We start from the raw sequence: 22786 nt of genomic DNA, 5'->3' as shown, positions 1-22786 counted from the left end.
TTGAGTTCCTGGAACCAGAGTGTTTGTTTTGTGTAATATACAGCAAAAACAGTTCTAGTGACTTCAGAACCTTGCGGCTTCCAAACTATAACTTATTAAAATACTGGATTTTTTATCCAGTGGATAAAATGTGGATTACCCGGGATATCACAGGGACAGAAAGCTAAATTGTGTTTGATAGGGAGAGAAAATACTCTCCATTTCAGGTCACCATTTTTAAAAAAATATTTATTTTTTTATACAGCAGGTCCTTATTAGTCATCCATTTTATACACATCAGTGTATATATGTCAATCCCAATCTCCCAATTCATCACACCACCAGCCCACCCCTGCCGCTTTCCCCCCTTGGTGTCCATACGTTTTTTCTCTACTTCTGTGTCTCGATTTCTGCTCTGCGAACCAGTTCATCTGTACCATTTTCCAGGTTCCACATATATGCATTAATATACGATATTTGTTTTTCTCTTTCTGACTTAACTTCACTCTGTATGACAGTCTCTAGATGCATCCACATCTCTACAAATGACCCAATTTCATTCCTTTTTATGGCTGAGTAATATTCCATTGTATACATGTGCCACATCTTCTTTATCCATTCATCTGTCAGTGGACATTTAGGTTGCTTCCATGTCCTGGCTATTGTAAATAGAGCTGCAATGAACATTGGGGTGCATGTGTCTTTTTGAATTATGTTTTTCTCTGGGTATATGCCCAGTAGTGGGATTGCTGGGTCATATGGTAATCCTATTTTTAGTTTTTTAAGGAACCTCCATACTGTTCTCCATAGTGGCTGTATCAATTTACATTCCCACCAACAGTGCAAGAGGGTTCCCTTTTCTCCACACCCTCTCCAGCCTTTGTTGTTTGTAGATTTTCTGATGATACCCATTGTACAAGTCACCATTTTTAAGGGGATTTTTTTTTAATCTATTTATTTATTTTTGGCTGCGTTGGGTCTTTGTTGCTGCGCACGGGCTTTCTTTAGTTGTGGCGAGCGGGGGCTACTCTTCGTTGCGGTGCACGGGCTTCTCATTGCGGTGGCTTCTCTTGTTGAGGAGCACGGGCTCTAGGCGTGTGGGTTTCAGTAGTTGTGGCACGCAGGCTCAGTAGTTGTGGTGCATGGGCTTAGTTGCTCCATGGCATGCGGGATCTTCCCGGACCAGGGCTTTGAACCCATGTCCACTGCATTGGCAGGCAGATTCTTAACCACTGTGCCACCAGGGAAGCCTCCAGGTCACCATTTTTAGAACTGAACACATGCTTTTTGAGATTTGGGTACCTTAATTCCACCAGGGAAACAGTTCTCTATTTGCTTAAGTCCAAGGGCTGCTAGAGGACCATGGGACCCTTGGAGCCTTATTACAGCACCGTGGGTCATGCCAAGGGAGGTCGGGTGGGTACATCGCATTTGAAGGGACACCTCGGCCTCCCTCTCAGTGCCAAAGGAACATCTGAAACTGCCTGATTTAGTAGATGAGGTTCAGGTGGGTGAACATCAGTTTCACAATTAATCCCTCATTGGCTGTGTGTGCTCAGCTCTCCCCTGGTTGGGCAGTGAAGGGGGTGGGTTTGGGGAATTGGCAGGAATCTCTATTGACTGCTCCTTATAATCATGATGGATAGACAGTATTGATATTTACTGAGGGCCTTCCACCTGACAGGCACTGCGCTAATAAACCCCTTGGTTGATCTGTACCTATGAGGTAGGTCGTATTGTTATTATCTCTATTTTAGGTCCAGGAAAGTGAGTCTCAGAAAAGCTCATACAGCTAGTATGTGGTTGGATCAAGCAGAGTATAGGTTCGGCTGCTGTAACAAAGACCCACCCGAACGCTGGTGTAAACAAGGTAGAAGCTTATTTCTCTCTCATGGAACAGTGCTTGGGTAGGGGTTTGGGGCTGCCGTGGAAGTTCTATCTTTGTGGCTATTTAGTTCCCAGTCTCTTCTGTCCTTAGGATGTTGCCTGCGTCTACATGGTCCAAGATGGCACCCCACATGTCTGCATTCTAGTCTACGGGAAGGGGGACATGCCCTTTCTCCTAAGGACATAACCCAGATAACTTGGACCTTTCTGCTCATGTTCTATTGGCCAAAACTTGGTCATATAGCCACACCTAGCTGCAAATGTTGTTGGGAAATGTAGTCTTTCTTTTGGGTGGCTGTGTGCCTGGCTAAAAGTGGGAGATCTATTACAACAGAAAACACGATGAATGGACGTTAGATGACTGGGATGAGTCTAGGTGGTGTACAGAGTTCATGTCTCTTACCTGTCCACCACCTCTCATCCCCGAGGAGTTCAAGGTCAGCTCCAAGGAAAGGAGCCCAGAGCTGGACCGTCAGCTCCTTGGATGCTTACGGTGTTGGGTGTTTCTGCCGATCCCTTGATCCTCTGGGGGAGCACAGCACAGGGCAACAAGTAGGTGCTCAGTAAATCAATCTTAAAGGGAGAGCAGTAGAGAGGGACCTGACCTACCAGATCCAGCCCCAGCTAAATATGATGGGCACATCTGGATGTGAATTATAAGGGGGCTGGAAACTGCAGTGACCAACTGCCAGGAGGCAGCTGGGCCTAGAAGGATTCCCTTGCAGGGTGGAGCTCCCAGCTGCTTTGGTTGGGACCACAGAGAGGTTCAGGGTATCCTGTTGGCTGCCCTGGCTTAACCCCAACTTTGAAGACATCTATGAGCTGTGATTCCAGACTGGAAATTCGACTCCGTGCCTGCTTTGGGAGGAACTGGCCGCTTTGAGTGGCTTCTCCCCTAGTGGTGGTCTCTTGGGCTGTGCCCTGTACATTCCTGATTCTTTTCTGGCCACACGGAGGTCTGGGTTTGTCAGCTGCTGGCCCCTGGTTTTCGAGGAAGGGCCTCTGCCTCTCTCCCTCTGTGCTCCAGCTGCCTGCTTGAACTGGCCCTGACTCAGCTAGAACAACCTCTCAGAACCCAGGCCCCGTTCCGAAGTCCTTGGAGGGCTTTCTGAGACGACACACTGAATGTGGGGAGCTGAGAGCTCTCCGGTCCCTGTTATTAGTTACACCTTCTGAACAGAGCTTCTCTCCATGCAGGTGCTCAGAAGGGAAAATCGGTGAGCATCCGAGGTTCCAGCGTGGAATTTTTCAATCATTTGAACGTTGTTCTTGGTGAGGAATGATTGAAAACAAACAGCCATTATAGGTTACGTTTTTAGACCATTTAGCAACAGAGGGTATTCTTTGATCATCCCCATGGTTTTTTGGTCTTTTTCGCAGTTGTCTTTCTTGTGCTGAGTAACTGAAGAGGATACCGATTAGGCTCGGCATCAGTTAAGTATCTGTCAGAACGTCTGTTCGGAGCCTGGCAGTCAGAGGAAAGAGAAAAAGTGTTCCCAGAGAGCCGTGTTCAGGCTGAGACGGAGCTTACGAGGTCTAGACAGTTATAAGATATGTGGAACTCTTAAAAAAGAAAGAAGCGAAGAAAGAAAAACATGTGTTTTGGGTTCTGCGTGCTTCTATTCTGTAGTTGTATCGCTGAGGCGGCTTTAGTTTACAATAAGTGGTATTTGGCAAGAAGTGTTACTGCCTGCTGACAAATTGATTGTGCTCTTTTACTGAGATGAAAATGCAGGAGGCATTTTGCTTTTTTTCCCTCTTGATGATTAAAAGCGTCTACTTGGCTCCAGGCAGAGATGGCCCCTGAGGATTTATATGAGACACCTGTGTAGCATCCATCACCAGCCTTCAGGCTGACAGAAGCAGCTACCCTGCACGGTGTTCAAAATGCCAGGTCCTGGGAGGGAGTTTTGACAGGCTTGACCGGGAGTCTCTGTGCCAGACCTGGGTGGGACCCTAGGGTGAGGGTCTTTGAATTTTAATCAAGAACTTCCCCTCCCTGTTCACGCTGAGCCAGGGCCTTAGAGCAGCTGAGCGGCTAAGCAAGCCCTGCGGTGATGAACAAAACCAGACCTGCCCCTACCCGGGCCTCAGTTTCTCCGTCTGAGCAATGAGGGCATCACACTGGCTTTCCTTCGGGTTTTCTTCGGGGTCTGTGTCCCTGCTCCCTCCGGCACGTCCCTGCTCTGCCCTATGATTGCGTTATAAAGAATGAGGATGCCAGTGCTGGGAAGAGGCTCCCTTTCCCATGTGGCAGATCCACTCATTAACTTGACCCAGCCCAGGGACAAATTAGAATGTAGCCAACAGCTAGCAAATTGATGAGATAGGTCGTTAATCCATTCATTCATTCATACGTGTGCACTCAAATATTACTGTACCAGCTCTATGCCAGGCTCTGAATGGGGAGCTGGGCGTGCAGGGAACCGGGCAGCCTGGGCCCCGCCTGCATTCCCCTCCTGTTGGCTGAAGGACTTGCCTCTGTGTCGGTCCTAGCACAGGAATGAGATGTGAAGTGCAGTTCTAACAGCCTGTTTAAAGCCAAGCATTTACTTTTGGACACCCAGGATTTTAAGATTTCTACCTTCAAAGAGCAAGGGATTTGTTTTGACAAAGGAAGTGTAAACCGGATTCTAGTGAATAATATTTCTCAATTTAATCAATTGTATATTTATTGGTGATCTCTTAAGTGTCCAGACTGTCCTAGGCTCTGCCGGGGATGCAGAGAATTTACAGCTCAGCTGGGGATGGATGGATGGATGGATGTGTGTGTGTGTGTGAGTGAGTGTGAAGGCCAACTCTGAGGACAGTGGCCGAAGGAATGAGACAGCACGAACGTTACTTGATCACAGGTGTGGTGCTGACCGCAGAGCTGAAGGAGCTCCAGGGAGGGGGCGTTCCGGAGGAGAAGGGGAGAGAAGGGTATTCTACATCATTCTCCTTTGCTGGCCCGGCTGGTGGAGCATAGCTGTCCAGCTGGTAGCCAGCCCCTGAGCTGCCACGGTTTTCCCAGGCCTTAGTCTCTGGAGGCTGAGCCCTGGACTCTGTATGCAGAGCAGTCCTGGGCCCCGTGAGAATGGAATGACAGGTCATGGGTGTGTCCAGGTTACCAGGGTGACTCTCTCCCCTGTGGACTCCCGGAGTCTGCCAAATGATGCCACTGGTGTGACGCCATCCACCTCTCAGGGTTCCAGTTCCTCACCTGCTGCCGCTACGGATTCCCTAGAGGCTAAGAAATGCAGAAGAGCTGTTCTCTTTTCAGGAAGAGCTGAGTTCAGATCTCATCTCCACCTCTTGCTAGCTCTGGGACCTTATGCTAATTCCTTCTCAGTGCCTCATTTTTTGACATCTGAAAAATAGGCTGTTAATAGCGTCTGTTTTGTAGATGCAAGAGAAAAGCATGTGAAGTGTGTCGCACAGTGCCTGGTATACAGCAGGTGCCCCGTTCATGTTAACTGCTATCGTTCAGTTATTATTATGACACATCAGGTGGCGAAATCGGAAGGTCACCGTCTGATCCAAAAGTCATGTCCTTCTGAAAACTAGCTTAGCTGAACTCTATGAAAATTCATGTCTAAAATCCCGACCCACCCTGGGCTGTAACTCGGCTAAGTGAGTCTGAGTTGAGGCTCCACCTCTCTCTGTTGGTTTCTGCTGAAGCATCACGCCTCTCCCCTGTTTCTCATCTGCAGCGTGGGTACCGGGTGAACTGTGTGCCTGGGAATATGTTCGTCTCTTCCCGACTCTAGCCCCTCTTGGGTCTGGGGCTAAGCTAAGCAAAGGTGGCTTGAAGGAAGGAGTTGACATGCTGTCATATTTAATTACCAGAGACCTGGATCAGGTACCAGTGGGCCAAGCCCTCCATACGCTGTTCCTTGAGGAAGCAGAGTGCAGGTGTATCACGTGGCCAGTCTTGTAGGAGCCGTGATGGGGCAGCTGGCGGAACTGGACGTGTATCTGAGAGAGGCCTCCAGGAGCACAGAAACACTGCCACCAAATATTTGCCCTCCCTATCTCAGGAATAAGGACTAAGGGGCAGGTATTACAGAAAGGTTTGGTCTCAAAATAAGAATGACTTTTAACATGGTGCTGATAAAGAGTACTGAACACCTTGTAGGTGAAGCACTTACTGTCCCTGGAATGGCACAAGTTAAGGCTGGCTAAGCCACTAATGGGGATCATATCCAGAGGATGGGGGTTGGAGGGGGTCTTTGGAACCTGAGACATCAGGACTTTGGGGAGACCATCAGTTGCTTCCACCTTCCCAGGCATTCACTTCTTAAGCCGCTTTTGGCCAGCACAACCGTGAGCCTCGCTAGGCCCTGGCCACTGGCCCAGGAAGAAGCAGGACTGCCTCTGCATGGAGGTTGCTGTTTGCCTTGGCCCCTGCTTGCCCAGCCACTTTCTGGCCCTGCCCTCCTGTGGCTTTTGCTTCATTAGCTCAGAGCTCCAGGTAAAGCCAGGCCCCGGGGCCCTGGATGGCACAGTGGGCACAGCCTCCGAGGCTGCAGAGCCTGCACGCCTCCCTGCTCTCCTCCCGGGCAGGCTAGGGCAGCCCACAGTAAGGGTGCGTCAGGCGCTGTCATCCAGGCTTAAACTGGAAAAACACTCGAGAAAGACTGACGCATAGAGAGCGGGGGTCACGGCCCCGGGGTCCCGCAGCAAACCGGCAGGGCTGCAGTGGAAGCTGGGGACCCAGCCCACGGAGCAGCACGCTTCCCCGGCCCTGGGGAGATGCTGCTGTTAAGCTCCCGCTTGCTCTGCTCCCGCTCTGGCCACAGTGCAGGTGCAGGAGGGGCCGCAGCCGGGTGGCCTTAAAGACCCCAACAGTCGTGAACTCTGCTTGGGGCTCTGATGCTGGAGAAAGGCCGTGCCCTCTGGTATCTCCATCCCCACCAGGCTCCTGCCTGTGGACGCACCCAACTGGGAGGCGGGGACATTTACGCTCCCCTAGTTCATCAACTTCATTTTGTAAAAGGGGAAACCTAGGTCCAGACAGCAGAATGATGGGTCTGAGGTCATACATGGGTCAGAGGAGAAGCTGGAGGCAGAGTCCAGTCCCCTGGCCCCAGCCCCATGGCCCTGGCTGAGCTTTGAAGACAGTGAGTGAGTCAGGCAGGGCCTGTGTTCAGGCCCTTCTCGCTTCTGGAGGCGAGGCCCACCACAGCTGCAGCAGACGGCCTGGCCCAGCCTCGCCTCGGCCTGGGTACCCAGAGCCCTGCAAGCCTCACGGGTTCTTTTGTTAACCTTAGATGGAAGCCCTGCTAGGGACAGCTCTTAATCATCTAGTTTTTTCGGGGAGACCTTCATTTCTGGCAGATTAATCACTCAGTGGCGTGGGGAGGTGTCGAGGGGGTGTGGGCCTGGGATTTCTACTCCCCAACTTGGAGGCTTATGGTCTCCACTTCACACTGATTTGTTCATTTGTTTTGTTTTATCTTCATTTGTTTTACGTATACACCTGCGCTCTTGCTTGGCCAGGCACTGTTCCAGATACTGGGGATAAAATGATGAACTAGACCTTGGAATCTCCCGGGGAGCTTTAAACACTACTGACGCCATCTCCAGAAATTTGATACAGTTGGCCTGGGTGTGGCCTGCGTGTTTCCATTTCTAAAATTGCCTGTATCCACATGGAAATTTCTTTTCAAGGAGGAAAAAAGCTTGTAGAAAGGATGTGGCTCTAAGCGGATGGTTGTGAGCAGAGCCCGAGTGAAGGGAGGCCCCGGGTCATTCACCATCCACCAGGCTTTCCCAGGTGCCGGCACCACAGTGGGCCCGGTTCCAGCTCCCGGAAGGCTCTGCTGCAGGCCCAGCAGGGTGAAACGGGGTTCTGAGCACCCGCCTGTGACCCAGGCCCTGCACCCCAAGGGGGACATGTCTGGCGGCCACAGCTTCTTTGCTTGCCAGGGCCTTCTTAATCTCAGTGATCCTACAGCCAGATTTTTAGAATAGTTCTTTTCCCCTCATCTGTAAAGATTTAAAATCTTAAGAAATAGAAACCACCACAGGTCACACACATCAGTCGTCTCCTTTTTGCCTGGCATTTTCAAAATCCTCCACTGGTGATGAACCAGGTGCCTTTTCTACTGATGCCTTGTGGCTGTCATGCTCCTTCTGTGCTCGCGTGGAGGGAATGCTTATAGTCACAAAGTGGGGACTTTCAGCCCGGGAGAGGGCTGAGAGCCCAGTGGTCTCTACCGGCCAGTAGATATGGCCGGTAAAAGAGCCAGGCCTGGAACCCAGGTCCCAGTTCTGTCCCCAGCTCTTCCACCGTGCCGGGCATCCCAGCCACTGCCCCACAGTGTCCATGCCTCCCTGGCCATTCCCTGGGTCCACCTCCGTCACTCCACCCCTCCATTTACCCACCCGATTCTTCATCCCATTCTCACTGCAAGGGAATATCTAAATTCTTCGCTTTTCTTGGCTGCGAGGATAAGAGAGAGGTCACTGCCTAACTCTGGGGCCCCATCACTGCCCAGAGGGCCCCGTGGTGACAGCAGAGGCTTGACATCCTTTCCAGCTCAGCCCCCAGGCCGTTCCTAGGCTCCAGGTATCTCCTGGGCTTTGACCGCACACAGTGGATTCAGGGCAGAGACCTGAACCCTCACAAAGAGGTGGGGCTCATTCGGGCGGCTGCATGGGACCCCCCACAAGTAGACTTCCACCCACCCCTCTTCCTTTCACAGATCCACAGACCAGACCCTCCTTTCCTCCCCCTTTCCCACCCCTGTCCCCACTTCCCCCACCTGGCAGCCCAGGCCCAAACACCCTACAGCTCAGTGGTTTTTACATGTGACTTGTCCAGGTGTCACTAACCTTTGTAAGACTCGGGCTTAATAGTTTTGATCCTACAGAGATGCGTGACAAGTACAAGACATTCAGTAAAACCCGAGACCAGCAGGAGGGCAACAAAAAGCACAGGAAGATGGGGCTCGGTTTGGGTGTGTTCGTGTAATGTGCCATATGTCATTTTTATTCACATAAAAACATCTTTCTTGAAGCAATAGGAACCCACTCGGCTGTTGCAAACCAAATACCAAATGTTTCCTTTTTCCTCTCCTGCTCCTTCCAAGAGGCGGGCTATGAAGAAGTGCCGTTATCCGTGATGCTATCTTGCCTTTCAGAGAGCCTTTTCCTCAGAGCAAACGCCCGGATGTTTCTTCCAGCTTTGGCAGGAATTTTTGAGAGAAAGCTGTTTTCAAATCCCTTTTCTGTCTCTGTCTTAGACCTGGAGTACAGCAAAGGGAGGGGCTCCAGGCCTCAGTCTAATCCAGTCTCCTCCAATCTGTTTTCCTCAGTTGCCTCAGGACCTATAAGCACCCCTGCCCCCAACAAGAAAAAACAACAAAACCTGGTATTTTGGTGAAACGGTGTTAAATAAGATAAAATGAAAGAAAAGAAAAGAAAGCTCCAGTTGGTAGAGAGATGGCACCAGGAATCAGGAATCACTTTTGGATTAGCTCTCCCACCGCCCCGCCCCCCCCTCCGTGTACAATAAACAAGGGCTCCCGTGTTAGCATTTCCATTTCCTCAGGAAGCTGCCTTTCTTGCTCCTACTTCTGAAATGGAATGTGCATTTTCATTGGCCCAAGTTCAAGGAGTGCCTAGGGGCAACAATGAAAAACCGGTCCCAAGCAGGTCTCGGTGGTAGGTGGTCGACACCCCCTCCCCCAGAGCCCGGACTTATTGCTTCCTATCCTCTGGGGATTGACGCCAGATGGGGAGGGAGGGCGGGGGGAGGGAGGGGGGGAGGGAGGGAGGGGTGGCGACCTCCCTCGCTTGGGTTTGTAGCCATGAGGGGAGCCATGCTGTCCCCGCTGCCTGAGTTCGGGCTTTCAGTTGGGAAAGTCTGGTGACCCTCCAAGCATCCGCATACCAAAGGCTCTTAATTAAGAAAGTATGTTCCCATTTCATGTCACTCGAAAAGAATGAAAACAGTGACAGCATTTATTTATTTTCACTATCAATATCATTCCTGTTTCTAATTCCACTGGGGGTTATGAGTCTTGAAGGAATTGACTGTGGGTTGTGAGATTTTAACCCCAGCCATGTGCTGTGGGGATACATGTGTCTTCTCTCTCAGAGAGAGGCTCAGAGCGAGGGGGAGAAGGGCCGCAGAGCCCTGGCCTCTGCCCTTCTGGAGCTCAGAGTCAATGGCTCTCGCCGGGAGGAGTGGCCTTTGCTTTGCCTTCTTTGGTGCTGATACAGAGTTGTCCCCCTTTCACCGGCTACATCCCATTTCTTTTCTGAATCTTCAGAGAGTCTTATAGAGGAGTCTTATAGAGGAGAGGGGATGTCCGAATGGCTACCATTTGTTTAGGACCCACTATGTGCTGACACTGGCCTGGGCACTCACGTGTGTTGCTGATCCTCTGATTGCCCGTGTGATGCGTGAGGACCTGGGCCTCAGGTTAAGGGATGTGCCCAAGACTAGATAACATGTTAGTCCATTTGGGCTGCTGCAAGAGAATACCACAGCCTGGGTGGATTTATGAAGAACAGAAACTGGGGCTTCCCTGGTGGCGCAGTGGTTAAGAATCCACCTACCAATGCAGGAGACACGGGTTCGAGCCCTGGTCTGGGAAGATCCCACATGCCGCCGAGCAGGTAATCCTGTGCGCCACAACTACTGAGCCTGCGAGCAACAACTACTGAGCCCGTGTGCCACAACTATTGAAGCCCACACGCCTAGGGCCTGTGCTCTGCAGCAAGAGAAGCCACCGCAATGAGAAGCCCGTGCACCGCAACAAAGAGTAGTCCCCACTCACCACAACTAGAGAAAGCCCACGTGCAGCAACGAAGACCGAACACAGCCAAAAATAAATTTATTTTTAAAAGAATCACACAAATTTATTTCTCACAGTTCTGGAGGCTGGAAGTCCAGGTGCCACTTCATAAATGACCATCTTCTCTCTGTGTTCTCACATAGCAGAAAGGGCAAGGGAGCTCTCTGGGGCCTCTTTTAAAAGGGCACTAATCCCATACACAAGGGCTCCACCCTCATGACCTAATCACCTCTCAGGCCTTACCTCCTAAATACCATCACAATGGGCATTAGGTTTCTAATGAATCTGGGGGGGGACACATTTAGTGTATAGCAGGTGTCCTTCACAATGGTCCTGAGGTGTGGGTACTGTCAATGGCTTATTACAAGAACAGGCTAGGAGACAAGAGGAAGCTCTTGGCAAACACCCAAACATCACAAGGTGGTGGTAAGAACAGGGCTCCTTGTCTTGTTGTGCCCTCTGTTGGTTGACAACTTGTTAAGTGTCATGCCCGACCTTTAAGGTAGGCTTGGCTGTGCCTGAAAACTTCAGGACATGTGTGTTGCAAAAATGCATATGTTGGCATGCTTTGCATGTGTATTCTTAGGCAGTTACCTTCATTATCAAGTAAATTTACTTGCCAACCCCTCAGATAACACTGTGCTGATTCGTGTCCCTTTGTGCCTCACCTCCTATCCCCAAGCAAGCTATCAGTTTCTGTCCATTTTCTTTAAGCCGTTCTCTCTCTCTTTTTTTTTTAAATTGAAGTATAACAGATTTACAATATTATGTTAGTTTCAGGTATACAGCAAAGTGATTCAGTTACATATATTTTTTCAGATTATATTCCATTATAGGTTATTAGAAGCTATTGAATATAATTCCCTGTGCTCTACAGTACATCCTTGCTGCTGATCTATTTTATGTGTAGTAGTTTGTATCTGTTAATCCCATACTCCTAATTTGTCCCTCCCTCTCTCCCTCTCCCCTTTGGTAACCATAAATTTGTTTCATATTGTTAACGAGTCCAAGCTCGCTGTGCTCACCGCATGACAGGCCAATGAATCAGAGACAAGGTGTTGAGACAAGGAATACGACTTTCTTCGGAAAGCCGACAGACCAAGAAGATGGCAGATTAGGGTCTCCGATAAACCATCTTCTCGGGGTTTGCATGCCACTTTCTTTTATAGCACAGAGAGGGGGAGGAGATGGGCTAGGAAAGTAAAAAGGCCATAAGTTTTGCAAATATCCCCTGGAATGGCCAGCCTGGGGGCGGGGGTGGGGTAGGGTCGGAGGAGGGGATGTGTTAATTTCTTCTTTCCTGCAGACATCCGCAGGTGGGCGGAGTCAGATTGTCTTCCTGAGAGCTGAACAGAGGCACTCTGGTTTAACATTTCAGGCAGAGGGGCAGGGTTCCCTGAGGCAGGCCGTTATGTATGATTATAATAACAAAAGCAATGGAAAGCAAAGGTTAAAGTCAAACAGATCAAACACGGAGTCCGATTTAGCTCTTCCCTGTTACACTGTCTGTGGATCTGTTTCTGTTTTGTATATAGATTCATTTGTATTATTTTTTAGAGTCCACATATGAGTGATATCATACAGTATTTGTCTTTCTGTCTGATTTACTTCACTACGTATATTCTCTAGGTCCATCCACGTTGCTGCAAGCGGCACTATTTCATTGTGTTTTATAAGCCATTCTCTTTTTTCTAATTACTGTGGTAAGAACATTTAACATGCGATCTACCCTCTTCATAAATTTTTAAGTGCACAATACAGTGTTGTTAACTACAGACACAGTGTTGTACAGCAGAGGTCTAGAACTTAATCATCTTGCATATCTGAAACTCTAGATCCATTGGACAGTAGCTCCCAATTTCCCCCTCCCCCAATCCCTGGCAACCACCGTTCTACTGTTTCTATGAGTTTGACTATTTTATTCAAAAATTTTTTTCTTTTTTTTTTTTTTGGCCACAACACGCGGCTTGCGGGATATTCCCCAACCAGGGATTAAACCCATGCCACTGCAGTGAAATCCCGGAATCCTGACCACTAGGCTACCAGGGAAGTCCAAGTTTGACTCTTTTAGATACCTCATAAAGGTGGCGTCATGCAGAATTTGCCCTTCCGTGACAGGCTTATTTCAATTAGCATAGTGGCATCAAGACTAACGTATGTTGTCACGTGACGTGATTTCCTTCCTTTTTAAGACTGAATAATATTCCACTGTGTGTATGTACCACATTTTAAAAATCCACTCATTGGTCGATGGACATTTATGTTGGTTGCCACATCTTGGCTGTTATGAATAGTGTCGCAGTGAACATGGGAGTACTAATACCTCTTTGAAATACTGATTTTAATTCTTTTGGATAAATACCCAGCAGTGGAATTGCTGGATCGTATTAATTTTTTGAGGAACCTCCATATACTTGAAGCCGTTCTTGAAGCCTCCCTGCAGTGGTCGCAGATCTAGCCCTGAATTCTTACCCTAACACTCTTGTCCCAGGCTTGTCCCTGCCCTGTGGCTTCTCCCTGCCCCTCCCTCCAGCCTCTGGCCCTATTTCTCTGGCTTTGACCTTCTCCTCCTTCCCCAGCACTCAGCCTCTCCCCTGCTGACAATTTGCATTGCCTTTGGCGAGCCCATCTCTCCCATTCCCGTGCGCCAGCGAGCCCTCCCCTGGGCACCTCCCCGGAAACCCAGCCAAACCAGGAGAGCAGTGCGTGTGCCCCTGCAGCCCGGGCGTTTCTGGCTGCCCTGCCCAGCCCTGTCTGTGAATGTGCCTCCCTCCTGCCTGGGCTGGTAAGCAAACTGCTGGGACAAAGGCAAAGCCTGCGGAGCCTGTCTCCTTTAAGGGGTGCCCCTCCCACCCCCCTGCGACAGGGCCTGGAATGAAGTGCCCAGAAGGGGCTCAGCCAGTGTCTGTGAACTTGCTAAGGGAACGTTGATTCTGTCTGAGGCATGGCAGGAGTTCGGTGTGCTGCGGGAAGGAGTGGCAGTCCTGTCTTCCTGGGCCAGCCGTGGGCGTGCTTGGGAGGCGTCAAGCAAACGATGAAGCGAAGAAGCAAAAGACATGTGGTTTCCTTAAAGCCACTTCAGTTCGGCTTCTCACCAAAGCAGGATCACAACCACAGGGGCTGTGCCCTCCCTGCCCAAAGGCCAGGGCTTGAACCACAGGTGGGAATGGCTCCCAAACCAGTGACCTCCTCCGTAAATGTCTCAGGCTCGTGGCTCCCACCCCATTTTTGTCCACCTTCCCATGCACTGCACTTGAATCATTTGTGCTCTAAAATCATTGATGCCCCAGTGGGACAGAGAATCCATTCCAGTCTCCTTGGCCTTGGAGTCCAGCCTTTTCCTGTCTGAGCCCAGCTGCCTCTCCAGCACATCTGCCCCCCATCCTCCTGGGTGCTGGTGGGCCCTAGTCCTCCCTGGGGCAGCCTGCCCCTTGATCCAGGGCACTATAAATTCACAGCTTATAATGGGCTTTCTGGACCCCCTTTTCCATCACCTTCCTCTGGACATGCTTCAGTTTTGTGTCCACCAGACCAATGTTACTGCAGCCGAGGTCAAATGTCACATCACAAAGATCACATCCCTATTCTTGGTCTCAGCTGAAGGCCAGCTGTTAACTCCAAGCCTGTTTCTGGATCATTAACCTGCCAATGGGTATGAGGTGTGTCTCCTCCCACCCACTCATCCACAACCCCCCCCCCAGGTGTTCAATAAGAGAGTCTGAAAATTGAAGGAACCTTCTAGTATCAAAAAGCAAGAGACCTTGGAACAGAGTTTGTTGAATGAATGAAGTATCCAAAAGAATAAGGCTAGAATGATTTGATGATTGGTGAATACTTTGGGGGCAGGGAGCCTGATGCCCCTCATATCTTACATAACGACAGACTCTTTCTGGCTTGGAAGGAAAGATCAATGAAGGACGTGGCCAGAAGCAGGATTTTCACATTCAGAAGAGCTGGTGTGTATGTTTGTGTGTAGACCGTGCATGTGTGCCTGTGTACACAGCATCCCAGGGGCCTCCCAGCCTGAGAGAGAGATTCAGAGACAGGGAGAGCCCTGCCCCTCTGTGTTGGGTACTCCTCCCCACTAACCCAAACAGGACACCCTTGGGAGACGGGCTGTGGGCAGGGCACTTCCAAGCTGTATTTCTACAGCATGGCTGGCTTCCTTAGAAACCGACTAGAAAGGATCTGCTCTGAAGATGTATTACAGAGCAACTTGTGCTTTCAATTTCAGTGTCCTCTGACTTTCCCGAAGTGACCTGCCCCTCGGACTTGCCCTTGACGCATTAAGAAGTTTGAATCTGCTCCTTTTCCTGTCACCTTGATCAAATCCCAAATTCACATTCTTCCTTCTGTGGCCTCGTTCTCCATTTCTAAAGGAATTGCAGACTTTGCACTTTGATTTTAGTGGTGGTGGTGCTTCCTCAGAGGATAAGCCCATTTATCTTTATTTAAAGCTGAGAAAACATCCAAATAGATGATTACTGACCCTCTTCTTTCTTCCTGGGCTTCCAACGCATGGCTTTCTTGCCTGGGATCCTCTGTACAGCTGGGAGAGGCACGGAACTGAGGTGCTGACAGCTTGTGTTGGAATCACATGGTGTTTACTGTGCTGTGAGTTTATAACGGCTTTGTTTCCATACTGACAGCACACGCCATATGGAGAGAAAAAATCCTGTCAGATGAACCCTTGAGGAATCACAATATGGTACATGAAATCTCATAATTGCTTTTGGAAATGGGGGAGGGCCCCTTGCTCAAATCACATAAGCAATGTGGCGCTCTCTGCCATAATTGAATAAAACGGGAGTTTCACACAAGGTAATTTCCTTTGTTCTGTGTTTGTGCTGGGGAAGCTCAGCTGACTGGGGAAGGACAGGGAAGTTTGTTTTCCTCTCCTTGGGGGATCAGGCTGAGTGGGAGGTGGTGAGAACGGAGGCTGTGTCTGTAGGGCATCGTGCTAACAGGTGCGGACTCCAGACCTGTCACCCTCCTGGCTCCCTCCAACCCAGACTCCCTTCTGTGGCTGATGATAACTTGACATTTTATTACTGTCACTTGGGATCTTGTCTGCTCACCCCCCCACACACACCCCCTTTCCAACAGAATCCAAGATCGCTGAGGGCTGGGACCATGTCCCATTCCCCCCACTCCCGACCCCCACCAATCCTGGCACACAATGAGGTGAGTCAAATGTTTGTTGGAGTGGCTATTCCCGAACAATCTGTGCATGGAAAGGTAAGCTGAGTTAAGGCAATAGTTCAAGGCTAGTTTCAGCCCCCAAACCAGTTGAGGAGCGGGCCGAGGGGAGACTTGCAAGGTGGCTCATCCACTTGACCAAAGTATCCTCTCAAGAGAGAATGAGAAATTTGTGAGTGCCTTCTGAAACAAGGTGTACTTAGAACTGGTGGATTCCTACAAAACCATTCTTGCCCTCAAGCAGTTTACCCATGAAAGGAGAAATGGGCTCTAAAACTCTCCAGCCCCAGTCAGTTGTTCTTTCAGTTGCAAGAGACAAAAACCCAACACCGACTGGCTTAAGCAAAGACAGATGGCTAAAGGTGCAGGCGCTGGGCGGGCCTCAGTAGGCTGCCTTTCGGGGACTCCTGTGATATTCACAGCTCCAGGCTTCTCTTCCTCACTCAGCTGTCCTTCCCTTGCACTGGCTTCATTCTCCATATGGGCTCTTGCTGGTGGGAAAAACAGTTGTGACGACTCTTGGCTGACCAGTCCTAAGGCCTTGTCATCCCAGAGAGGAACAAGTGTCTTTTCTGGAAGTTCTACCAAAAACCCTGGAAGGACTCCAAGGCCCCCTGGGTCACATGCCCTGAATCCATCATTGTGGCCACGAAACAGAGGGCTCTGATTGGCCAGGACTGAGTCACGTGCCCATCCCTGGGGCTTGGGAGGAATTGCTCCCTTAGGACCCTATGATGGTATTTTACAGACTCACAAGAGAGGAGGTTCCCCAAAGGAAGGGAGATGGAACAGACCAAAATCCCCACTTCCACGATGATAACAGATGGTGTTTATTAAGCAATTCCTTTGTGCCAGGCTCTCACTGCTCCTGAGAGATAGTACGATGACTGTTCCCAGTTTACAGATGAGGAAACTGAGGGATAATGTGTCAGGTCAGTTGCCCTGGGGCACACAGGCAGTGAGTAGTGAGGCTGGGATCTGAATCTGGGTTTAGCTCCAGAGCCCTTGCTCACAGCCACCACCCTCCCTACAAGTAATCGCTGTACCTCTGTGGATAAACTCTTTGGGTATGAAAATGAGTGGGCGTGATGGTTCTGTTCCTGTCTCCTTGTTGTTTTCCATATCTCCAGGGGGCGGTTCCTGGCTCCTCCTCTACAGTTGGCAAGGATACAGTCATTCCACCCTCCCAGGTAGCTCTTCTAACTGAGGTCTACCTCACCCTCTTCCTGGTTTCCCCACGAAGTCACCTGAGTTTTCCTGGTGCAGCCACAAAATCAAAGGGCTAATTTTCAGTGCTCTGGAGGGTCTGAGGCAACAAGTCTCAGCCAGACCTTTGAGCATCTTTCTGCCCAGAAAAAGCCTCTTGCAGAGTCATTGCAGGAAGAACCAGAAGGGACCCTCCCATCTTACCTCCAACATGCATCTTCATTATCGAGAGGAAGAGTAAGGCCCAGAGAGGGCAAGTGTGTTGCTTGAAGTCACACAGCAAGTCATTGGCTAGAACCCTAGTCTCTAGGCCTCTGGGCTTTGAGTCTTGCACTGTTATTTCCTCTTCAGAACTCTCTTGGCTACTGAGTGGCTGAGGTCTGGTCACATCCTGTCTCTGTGCCTCTAGCTCCTCAGCTGGAAAATACAGGGTTTTCATAGTTTGAAGCATTCTAAGACTGGGCTTTGCTCCAATTGGGCAAATATGAAATTTTGTTTACTGTATTCATTAGAATATTTGAATTACAAGTCATTTTAAAGTTTTTTCAAATTGCCCTAAATAATGCTCATAAATAAGCCTTTCAGATGTGGTTTGGGCTGCAGGCATAGTGCGACCCAGAGGTTCGTAACTTCACCAGAGCACCTGCTCATAATTTTCCCAGCTCTGACTTCCTCTATATGTCAACCTTATCCTCACAGCAGCTTGTTGTGCAGTGTCAAGAACACTGCAGCAGACCCTGGCCTCACACCCATGTACCCCAGTACCAGAGGAAGAGGGAGCACCTTGGCTTAGCGTGCCCAGGCGACGTCTGTGGTTCGTGCTGATTTTACTAGCTTGGGTTACATGCCCACCACCCTTATCCAGTCCCTGTAACCACGGAATGTGACATGCAGATCAGGCAGTCAGGGGCAGAGCCTTAGTCCCCAGAGCTGCTAGCATCTCCGTACAGAAATCAGGACACTGGAAAGGGAGTGGGCTGGGGAGTAGAGGCAAGGTCATAACTGGCTCCTCTTTCTACACTGACCTTGACTCTTCTGAGTCTGCAGAGCCTGGAGGTGGATAAAGGGTCCTGAGAGTTTGCCAATCACCTTGCTCCATCTATCTGAGGCAAGAACCCAGGTGTGGGTTGATGGCTCTGTCTGGCCCTTTCTGGGGTCTCACCGTATTCTTCTTTTCTTACCTCTAGAGAGAGATTACTGCAGTTTGTGTGACAAGCAGCCAGTTGGGAGGCTGCTTTTCCGGCAGTTCTGCGAAACCAGACCTGGGCTGGAGTCTTACATTCAGTTCCTGGACTCAGTGGTAAGTCCCTTCGCTGGGGGGAAGAGCCCTTTGGTCCTTTGTGATCAGCGATCGTTTTTGTCCAAAGGAAAAGATAGACCACGTGGCTTACGTGGCTACAGAATAAACTTGTTGCTTAAGAGACTGCCAGCGCAGACTTGTCTCCAGGTCACCACCTGCTGCACGACGGTGCGGGGCCACCTCCCACTCTGGGCCTCGGTTGCCGCTGCTTTAACACGAGGTTCTCTCAGTTCTCTGATTCTGGGAGCCTGGGTTATTGTGAAGTAGTACCTAGGAAGTTGGGTGGTTTTCCCAACACCCCCAGGTGTTGGATTCCTGGGCCCCTTCTTCCGGCTGAGAACCCGTTTTCTAAAATTCCAAGGCTTGTGTTTCTTTGTGTGCTTGTTTACTGTCTGCTTCCCCACTAGAATGCAAGCTCCCTGAGGCCAGGGCCCTGGGCTTCCAGTTCACCTCTGCCTGGCATTGTGCCCAGCCCATACAGGCATTCAGTAAACGTTTGTGGGAGGAACATGTGTTGGCCATTTCAAGGCAATCTGACAGCTGCTGGCTGCGCTGTGCTGGCTGCTGGCATACACAGCTGTGACTGACACCACGGGGACTTCCTTCAGATGTACTGGTCGTTCATTTGTTTAACAAATGCTATATTACTCACCCATAAAAAAGAATGAAATCATGCCATTTGCAGCAACATGGATGGACCTAGAGATGATCATACTAAGTAAAGTAGGTCAGAGAAAGATAAATGTCATATGATATCACTTATATGTGGAATGTAAAAAAATAATACAAATGAACTTATTTACAAAACAAAAATAGACTTGCAGACATGGAAAACAAACTTAAGGTTACCGAAGGGGAAAGGGAGGGGAAGGGATAAATTGGGAATTTGGGATTAACAGATACACACTACTATATATAAAACAGATAAACAACAAGGACCTACTGTATAGCACAGGGAACTATATTTAATATCTTATAATAACCTATAATGGAAAAGAATCTGAAAAAGAATATATATGTGTGCATATATATAACCGAATCATTTTGCTATATACCTGAAACGTAAATCGCCTATACTTCAATTTTAAAAAAACACCAAAAAACAAATGCTGATTGATCTGTGTGGGCTTTTAGGACAGGACGTAGGAACACACAGGAGTTCCTCAACACTTGCTTGGGAGGACAGGGCACCTCAGCCTGGCCTACTGCTCTTTGGGTGTCTGTCCAAGGAAGGTAGACAAGGAGTGGGGAGGTGAAAGATGAATCACGGTCAGTCGTGAAAGGAATGGGGTCATTTGGGCTCCCCTTTTCCAAGGCAGGGGGCCAAGGTGCTGTTGTTTCCTAGAGGCCCTAATGCCATCATTGGCTGCAGCCATCCTGACCTCCAGCTTGGTGTGGGGGACAGCCCTATGGGGCCCAACTTTCTGTGTCTTCTTCAGGGTCTCAAGGTGGATCTCTAGACCCACTGGCCAAACTGTCCCCTGAACTTCTCCACCGGAAGTCACGTGGGCCCCTTGAAGTCAGCACCCTCCCCCAGCTCCCCACGGCTACCAGCCCTGACATGTTCCCTATTCCAGTGACCAGCACCCCTCCATCACCCACCCCCGAAATCTTTGCATTGTTCTTGACCCCTCCCTCTCGTCATTCCTCACCCAACCGGATCAAGGACCATGTGCCTGGCTCCTGACTCCTCCTAGCCCAGTTCCCTTCCCTCTACAACCTCTCTCCTGGTTTCCACGCAGGCTCTCGCATGACGCATACAGGTGATCACCATAGATCTCAACCTCAGCTGAGCGGTAGAAACACCTGGGGAGCCTTAAAAAAGATACTAATGCCTGAGCTGAAGCCCAGACTCATTAATTTCAATCTCTGGGGATGGGGCCTGGTATTTTCATAACGTTTTATTATGGAAAATTTCAAACTATAAAAAGTAAAAGTCTACAGAATAGCAGAATGAACCCCCATGCACCCTGCTCCAACAGTTATGGATTCAAGGCCAACCTTGTTTCACCCACATCCTCCCCTCTGGCACATTTTGCAGCTGACCTCACTTATGTCATTTTATCTGTGAACGTGTCAGCATGTATATCTAAATGATGACGGCTCTTCAACCAGAAAACCACAATACCATTATCACAGCTAAAAAAAATAATTTGTTACTATCATCACATAATCAGTGTTAATAATCAAATATCATCAGCGTTCAAATTTCTGATATTCTCATGCTTTTTGTAAATGCGTGTCTTAACAGTTTATAACCATCTCCAAGAGTGTCCCACAGTCTGAATGTTGTGTTCTCACCCCCATGTGTCGTTTAATAAGTTCCTCTGTATTTCTTGTAAATTGCTCATTGAATCTAGAAACTTGGTCAGATTTAGTTTCAATCTGGTGGTGGTAGGGGACTGACTTCATAAGTGGTTTCAGGCTCTTCTGCTAGGGGACTTTTAAAAAAATATTTCTTTCTTTTGTTTTTGGCTGTGTCGGGTCTTAGCTGCGGCACACAGGATCCTTCATTGTGGTGTGTGGGCTCCTCGTTGCGGTGCGCTGGCTTCTCTCTAGTTGCGGCACGCGGGCTTAGTTGCCCCGCCGCATGTAGGATCTTAGTTCCCAGACGAGGGATCCAACCCGTGTCCCCTGCATTGGAAGATAGATTCTTAACCACTGTGCCACCAGGGAAGTCCCTGCTAGGGGACTTATAATATTTGGTGTCTGTCTTTTTGAGATGGCAGCAGCCATTGATATTCAATACCCAAATCTATTGATTAATTAGGGGTTGTGACATGGCGACGTTCTGTCATTCCTTCTTCATTTGCTAACTGGGAAACACTTCCTTTCAATTACTGTTTGGTTACCCGATGGTAAAGTTCATATAGGAATTGCTTGATTCTTTCCCCATGTTTATGTTTTCGAAGTACCAAATTGGTTCACTAGCATCCTCCAATGATAAACATGGGGCCTTTTGATGCATTGGTGCTCCATGGTTTCATTGTTGGTCTGTGGAGCCCTTCAGGTTGGCTTTTGGGCCCTTGAGAGGACCCCAGTGGTCATTGGCAGCCTCCTTGCTGTCTGGTGTGATGCAGTGTTCCGGGCTCATCTTGTTTGTTTCCTGCCCTCCACCTAGAGTTTGTCATTTCTCCAAGAAGCCCTGGTTCCTTTTACTGGGCAATGGTACTTAGAGACTACAGTTTGGCACTAGGGGTGTTCATTACCTCCCACTGGATTGGCCACTGTTTGTAGCAGACACTGGCAGTTTTCACATCTCTCAGGACTGTACTGTGTGTATGTCCAGAGCTGGGAAACACTGACACCCTGAGCAAAGTCCAAGCTCCTAGACCTTCCACCAGCAGGCCCCTGCCCACCCAGGCTTTGACTGGCCAGGCTGGTTAAAGCCTCTCAGCCCTGACTCCCTCCCTCTCACTACTCAAAATGCCTCCCGGGCCCCCTCTGCCTGGTGAGTGCCAGCTCATCCCCCTGCACTCTGCTCTCAGAAGCCTTACCCATCCGCCCTCTCTCCCCACGTGCCCTCTGCTCTGGGCCTCGACACACACCTGAGCCTCACACACCTGAGCCTCATTACTGCCCGGTGCTGGCAGAATGGCGCATCGTGGGGGGGGGGGGTGCAGGCCCCTGAGACAGACCTTGAGGCAATGCTGGCGCCACCTCAGCTGCCAGGGAGACCGTGGGCAGGTGCTTGACCCCTCTGTGCCCCATATCTCATCTGTAAGTGGGGCCGTAGCTGTACCTGATGGTGGTGGACGTGTTGAGGAGAGATTGAATGAGTTCACGCCACTCAGGGCAGTGTCCGGCATGTCACAGACACCTGATGAATGTAGCCAGTAGGGCTCTATTTGTGTGCCTTTCTCCTCCACTAACTGGAAGTCTCTGGGTGGCACAGACATAGCTCATCATCTCTGAATCCTCACAGCACTGAACCTGACAGGTGATCAATGCTCAGGACTCACTGGGACCTGGTGTCCGTGGCTGGAGTGGAGGGAGCCAGGGCAGAGGGGTCTAGGAGAGGTGACAACCATCCAAGACCTTGTGCCATTAGAGAACTCTGACTTTGAGTGAAGCAGGGGAGCCACTGGAGGGTTTTGAGCAGAGCAATGCCATGGTCTGATTTAGGTTTTTAAAGGATCCCTCTGGCTCCTGTGTTGGGAAAAGGCTATGGGGAGGCAAGGGTCAGAGTGGGGAGCTCTGATGGGTGAGAGCGGGTAGTTGCTCAAGCCAGGGTGGAAGCAGCCAGCCGTGGTGACAAGTGGTAGGATTGGGGGGCATGTTTTGAACCAGAGCTCACAGTATTTTCTGATGCCCTGGGGGTGAGAGAGAAGAGTTGGTGATGACTTCAAAGTGTTGACCTGAACCAGTGGAAGGATGGAATGAGAGTAGGGCTGTGGGAGGTTTGTTTGTGGGGAGGTCAGGCTCT

At 49.7% G+C, this 22786-nt stretch overlaps 1 protein-coding gene across 1 annotated transcript in view; it reads left to right on the top strand.

The window, feature by feature from the left end:
* Positions 1 to 22786, top strand: part of GRK5 (G protein-coupled receptor kinase 5) — a 222176-nt gene that overhangs the window by 141075 nt on the left and 58315 nt on the right. Inside the window, exon 3 of the mRNA XM_065893716.1 lies at positions 18248 to 18360. Coding sequence (XP_065749788.1) covers positions 18248 to 18360 — 113 coding nt within the window. The remainder of the gene's footprint in view (positions 1 to 18247; positions 18361 to 22786) is intronic.

This window comes from Phocoena phocoena, chromosome 16 (genome assembly GCF_963924675.1).
Source record: "Phocoena phocoena chromosome 16, mPhoPho1.1, whole genome shotgun sequence".
NCBI classification, from domain to species: Eukaryota; Metazoa; Chordata; class Mammalia; order Artiodactyla; family Phocoenidae; genus Phocoena; species Phocoena phocoena.
The sequence above is the reverse complement of the archived record's forward strand: the minus strand, read 5'-3'. Positions and strand labels throughout refer to the sequence as shown.